This window comes from Morone saxatilis, unplaced genomic scaffold, assembly GCF_004916995.1.
Source record: "Morone saxatilis isolate NCDOM2014 unplaced genomic scaffold, NCSU_SB_2.0 Contig4, whole genome shotgun sequence".
In the NCBI taxonomy this organism is placed as follows: domain Eukaryota; kingdom Metazoa; phylum Chordata; class Actinopteri; family Moronidae; genus Morone; species Morone saxatilis.
In genome coordinates this window covers 7,869,343-7,875,483 of record NW_023339984.1, presented here as the reverse complement: position 1 = coordinate 7,875,483, position 6,141 = coordinate 7,869,343, and the positions used below count along the sequence as shown (strand labels likewise).

The 6,141-nt window shown below is 40.0% G+C and overlaps 1 protein-coding gene across 1 annotated transcript in view; it reads right to left on the bottom strand.

Annotated features, from left to right (window-relative positions):
- LOC118338150 (inactive ubiquitin carboxyl-terminal hydrolase 53) overlaps positions 1–6,141 on the bottom strand; it is a 30,954-nt gene that overhangs the window by 9,507 nt on the left and 15,306 nt on the right. Inside the window, exons 9-12 of the mRNA XM_035675385.1 lie at positions 5,964–6,113; positions 3,594–3,762; positions 2,257–2,403; positions 553–699 (exon numbers count right to left, since the gene is read on the bottom strand). Of these exons, the coding sequence (XP_035531278.1) occupies positions 553–699; positions 2,257–2,403; positions 3,594–3,762; positions 5,964–6,113 (613 nt within the window). The remainder of the gene's footprint in view (positions 1–552; positions 700–2,256; positions 2,404–3,593; positions 3,763–5,963; positions 6,114–6,141) is intronic.

Below are 6,141 nucleotides of genomic sequence, written 5' to 3'. Positions count from 1 at the left end.
TTTCCTATCGACAGTACTCGGGGACCTCTAGTGATCAAGACTAGGGTAAAAATCTGCCGAAGTTCCCCTTTAATTGAAAGCAGTGATGTACTAAAAGAGTATTAAAGGAGAGGACCAATCAGCCAACTGATTAGAATCGAAACAGACAAAATTTGTGAGGTAAAAGGAGGAAGGGGCATGAGCAAATAGTGGCAGGAATATGAATTTTTGGAGTTAAATTCGCTGTCTAATTAAATTATATGTATATTTATCATTATTTAGTTGGATATGCATAGAACCAGTGTGTGTTTGTTTGTAAATGATCATGCAGACCAGAGAGAAGGAAACCAATGACTCTGTATATGAAAGAGTGGGATGAGGGCAGGCTCCAACAGACGTCAGCACTTAATCCCTTTCCTGACACATTGCTCCCGAACCGATGGTTACATAAGGGCTGGGGAAGTGAAAGGCTAGCCTTTTGTATCTTGCCACTTCTAATGTGTTTGTTTTATGTGTTGCATTGCATGTGCAGTCCACATCTATACATCCACATACTATCTGTGTGCGACCAACCTCTGTAGCGTGACTCCTGCCTTCGTTGAGCACTCCTATCGGGCTCTCTTCTGGTAGGATGCATCCCACGCACCTCTGCTGCTTTCTGGGCAACTTCTCGAGAAATGTCCCTGAGGCGGCTCTTGGGATCGCTGGTGCTAATTTTCACTACAAAACAAAGAGATGTCAGGTATTAGTGTATGTAATTACTGCAGATATTTATTTTTATTTTTTTTTTAATCTCAGTTGAACTGCTAAAATCAGGTGGGGATTTCCACCACTGCAGACACCATTAAAAGTATTTTCTATCTCAGAGTACACATAGTTATATCTATTGTCACACACATCATTTTCCTTGTCACAGTTTTCCAAATCTTAGTCCCCAGCACCCCCAAGGCACTGAGCAGTTGCTGAGAGTGTAGACGGAGGCGAACTTTACAGCACATCATTGTGCCGGTGTATATGGTACATTTTTACATGAGGGGAAAGGCAGCAGGGCGGAAACATGGCCACGCAGAAGCTTCTCTGCCCTGTCTGGCAGATATTCACCTTGAAACGCGATGATTAGTCATGGCACTGGAAAACATGATCATACTGGGGTTCTGTTAGCTGTTTATGATTTCAACAGGAATCACTGCGAGGAGAGCATGACGTTGTAAAAAAATCAAATACCAGGTGTTTTTGAGACTATATTTTTGGGACTCCATACTCTCTTCAGCACCAAAAAAACCACTGCATGTGTAACAGTGTACCACATGATGGATCAGAGCTGCAATCTTGACTGTGCTGCTTTTGGAAGCTCTGAGCAACTACTGGCATTTTACTGTATTGACTGCAACCTTCCCTCCCCACACCACAGCTTAAGCAACAAGCTTTCAGGCGAGGGGAAACAATGACACAAATCTCAGTGACCTTCACAACTTCATACAGCCACATAACAACAACAACAACAACAACAACAACAACAGGACATTCCATATAAGGAGTATGGTCTTGACCTGCTCCATTTGAAAAGTGCCCTGAGATAACTTTGGTTATGATTTGGTGCTATGCGATTAAAACTTAATTGAAGTGAATAATATTAAAAAACTTGTATTTTCACTAGTTCTGTGTGCTCCTACAACATTTTCTTTAATTTTCCTTCTAAAAAAGTATCTCCTTTTCAAATTACACTCTTATTTCTACTTGGACTTAAGTATGTGCAGAATTGGCAGCTCTTTGTGACCTCTCTCCTCAACAAGGGTCCCTAATCCCTTCTGTATTACTAACATGGACAGATTTAGTTTTACAGCAAAGACATTTAATTATCTCTTCCTCTGCTTGCTATACCAGATCCGCGCTCGTCACCTCTCTCTGTGGACAAAAATATTTACAAATTAAGCAATCTTTCAAGGCTAAAAACTACAACCAAGTGTGATTCATTTCTCCTCCCCTCTTTTTCTCTCCTGATTACTGCAAACCACTATTTCCACAAGTACATACTGTGTTTAAACCATAGTTTTGCTTAGACTGATGCTTGTTTGCAATGTTGGAACAATTTTCTTTAAAACATTCCTAAATTTGCAGTGGAAGCAAATAAAAACATCTTACATAACTTTTTTTTCCTCCTAAAACACTTGATTAAATGACTTGATAGAATGAAAATTTCCGCAGCATGTTCCACCATATCTTGTGTTATGAATCTCTTTTTGCATTCTAAACATTTTACCAGACTTCTTCTCTTACCTTGTCCCCGTCCTCCGCTGGTCTGACCACTGCCCCTGCTGAAGGCTGACATTGTCTTCTGTTTGAAAGTGCCTTGACCCAACAGAGCGTTCAGATTCTCCTTGGTGAGGTCCAGCTTCTTGGGAGCTAAAACTGGAGACTCAATGCCTGCAGAGGAGACAAAAGGGAAACATGACATTTCAAGCTGATGTATGAAGGATTATCTTTTTCCAACAAAAACTGTTTATGTGATAAAACATAAATTTGACATCAATAAATGCACAGACTGCACCTGAAACTTAGAAACAGAAATTCAATGACAAAATCTACACAGTGGTCTCCCTGGTTTTTTGTAGGATCATCCAGTTTGGTTCGGCGCCCTGTCAGCTCTGATGGGCAGTGAGCGGCTGCCACAGCTTGGACCTGGGGCACGGCCAGCATGGAGAGTTGGAGGAGGATCTTTAAAGGGGATAAAAACCTCCCCCAACCAAACAAATCCAGGGATATATAATCCAAACAGCAGAGATGTTCAGCTGTTGTCATCAACAAATTTTCATTACTGTCTGCAAAGGCAACTAATATGATCTGGGATTTTACACATCCTATAAAGAGTCGTTTTTTGTTTGCTGATGTTTTTCAGAATTTGATATCCATTAAAAAAGTGGTTTGTAAATTAAGGGAATTTTTATTTACAATTAGTTAAATGTGTGCTAGAGGAGAACAAAACACCAGCATTCCAAGAATATTACTTTATGTAAAATATAAATAATAAAACTTTCATCTACATTACATTTGTTGTCAAACACTTAACTCCAGCTTGGTGTACAGAGGCTAATCAGTCAAAAGAAGATAAATAAATCACACTTTAATTCAAACTTCAGACTATAAATTTGCATGTCAATGTTGAAAAACTAGAAACATTCGGCTAATCTCTGGCTCACAGTTTCTCTTATTCCCTCCACATCCTGCACTATTTGTATGACCACAGAAACTAAAAAAGAGGCACGCCTCAGCTTCATATTAATAGGTATTTTCCATATATGACATTATAATCAAAAAGGTCACTTAGGATGGGATTATGGTTAGTGAATGCTAAGAAAAACACATAATAGCATTAATAACCAGAATTTCCATAAAAGGACACAACATACACTGCAATTTAGTACAATATAACTATGTTGCCAACAGATCATCTACAGTGACAGTGTGTTGATGTTTTTTTAAAAGATCATCATGACGACCTCTGAGTTATTCTTTGTTAGGGTCCTTATTCCAGTAAAAATCGGCACTGTTAAAATATTAAACACAAATACAGAACCAAGACGGATTTTTAAAAGATTTATATAATCTAACCCTACCTTGCACTTCTCCAATGACAGGGGTCTTATAGTGAGACTGGCTGCTGTTTTGTTTTGAGGCATCATCTGCGGTGATAGCACTCCCGTCGGGGTTGGAGTAAAAGAGGAGGAGAGGCTGGAAGTGACCTTTGATACATTTGCTGACCACATCTTTCCACCTGGAGCCGATCTACAGCACAAGACAAAGAAAAGCTGGTCAATGCACGTGTACGCACAGACTTTACACAGAGGAATCCTGCACTTTTATGTGATAAAAAAAAAAAAATGATTTACAGCATTCTTTTTTGTAAAATAATCCATCATCTATATGTTTTCTTAGGGATCAATCAATTTGAAGAGATTGAAGAGGGGTTTAAAATGTTGGATTTTCTTAATGGGACCTTAGTCCAATTCAATTTAGAAAAGCTGACAGATTGTGCACATAACAGGATAATTTGTTTTTCTTGTGACCCCATCTGTTCTCATTTTGCAAAGATGTATCAAAAAAGTTGTACAACTGTGATCTGATATAAAGCATTTTAACTTATTACAAACTGAACAGTTTCCACTAATACCCAGTTTTAGTGGCATCACCATAAGGTCACAACCCGAGTCAATCATAACCAAACAGTAAATAATCTGGCAACTTTAAAACCTCACCTTTATTGTGCATGGGATCATTTGTGAATTAAGAAAACACACCGCGGCCAAATCACACAATCACATTAGCTAAGCTTTGTAAGGTGCGTGTCTCGCCACAAAGGCACCACGAAGGCAGGCTGCAGGCTAACAGATGCTTGTGTGCTCCTTAATTAAGCAAATGACGGTGGAAGAGGGGGGGGGGGGNNAGAGAGAGAGAGATAGAGAAAGATGAGGTGGAGAAGAACTAATTCACAGCAAAACAAAGGAGGCAACAGAAGGAATGTTGCAGAAGTGGATTTAAAATAAAAAAGTCTCAGTCTCTTATTCCTGGCGTGCTGAAGGGAACCATGAAGTTGTCTTTGTGTATTTTATTGACTACTTAAATTAAATGTAGCCTCTGAGCAATGACATTACGTACCACTTAATACTGATGCATTCATTTAAAATGATAAACAAATACCTGCGTCAGATGTCATACATTTTCACCTGCCAGACAGAACACAGACTTCTCAGTGGCCATGGGACAGGTATGATTTAGAATTTTGTCACAGTTAGCAAGTAACTGTATTGTATCTGTATTTCATCAACCTCAGAAACGCTGGCAAATTTTGAGCCAGGTATGGACTTGGCAGGCGCTGCTGAGCACTGTACCTCCTCCATCTCGGTCGGGGGTGGGTGGGGTTGTGGGGCTGCACACACAGCACAAGCTGCGGATGGATTGACACAGAGCCAGCCAGCCGCTGCACCACAGTCCCCGAGAAATTTTGAGGATGTGAGACAAAAGCCACGCTCACGTGTGCACACCATGAAAATAAATCCAATATTTAGAGAAAAAGCAAAAGGATGGTTGAAAGGATTCACAGCCTACATACAGACATGCCTGCAAAAAACACAGACACACACACACCTGCACACTGCAACTCAGCACTCTCACTGACCCATCAACTTTAACCAGTGAAGGGATCCGTAAAATAATCTTTACTTGTTAAGCTCCGCTTCACTACTGCAGTACTTTATGACGACAGAGTTGGGGAACTGCAGTAGAAATGAGGGTGGGGGTTAGCTGACTCTTCAGTGCCATAAAGGCTCATCAGCCCAGAGGCTCATGAAGGGCAATCGATGTGGCCCTTATCGGGCGATAAAGATACTTAGTGATGGAGACAGGACACTGAACATCGCTGCTTTTTGCTGCTGCTTGTAAAAATAAATAAATAAAAAATGTTTTTCCAACTCATAATAGGACAATTTCATGAATAGAGATTTCCAAATCTTACACTGTAGTCCATCTAAACAACACTAAGCTGATGCCCAAACTGTGAAAAATTTCAAACAAAACAAGTAAATATCTTCTGGAAACCTTACACAAAAAGTTCTCACTTCTTTCGCTGCAAGATGCATTGTAACAAATTGTATAAACTCTTTAATTCCCTAGAGCCATAGACTCCAACAGCTTTTCATGTGTCTGCTGTAATAGCTCCAATTTATCATAATCGTTGTGTTACTTTGCATACGTTATCAGTTATTTTCATGATTAAATACTCTGTAGTAGTCTGTAACATGTCAGAAAATAGAAAAATGTCCATAACAATTTCCCAAACCACGAGGTGATGTCTTCAAAGACAATACGTCTGACACAGTCTAAAACCCCCCAAAAACTTTTGGAACCTGTCATTGGTCCCTTTTAAACTTTTTCTATCAACTCTTTGTCTTACTTACAAATGATCTCACTAGTAGTGCACGCTTTCTTACCTCTTTCACTGTGGCATCATCAAAGAAGACCCATTTGGAAGACTTGGTGTGGAAGGCGAAGGCACAATAGTGGCGGCTGGAGTAGCAGATCATCCCCACGAGCTGCAGCTCTCCTTTTTTGGCATGCTCATCTGTCACCCTGTAGAAGAGCTGAGTCCACACACACACACACAGACAC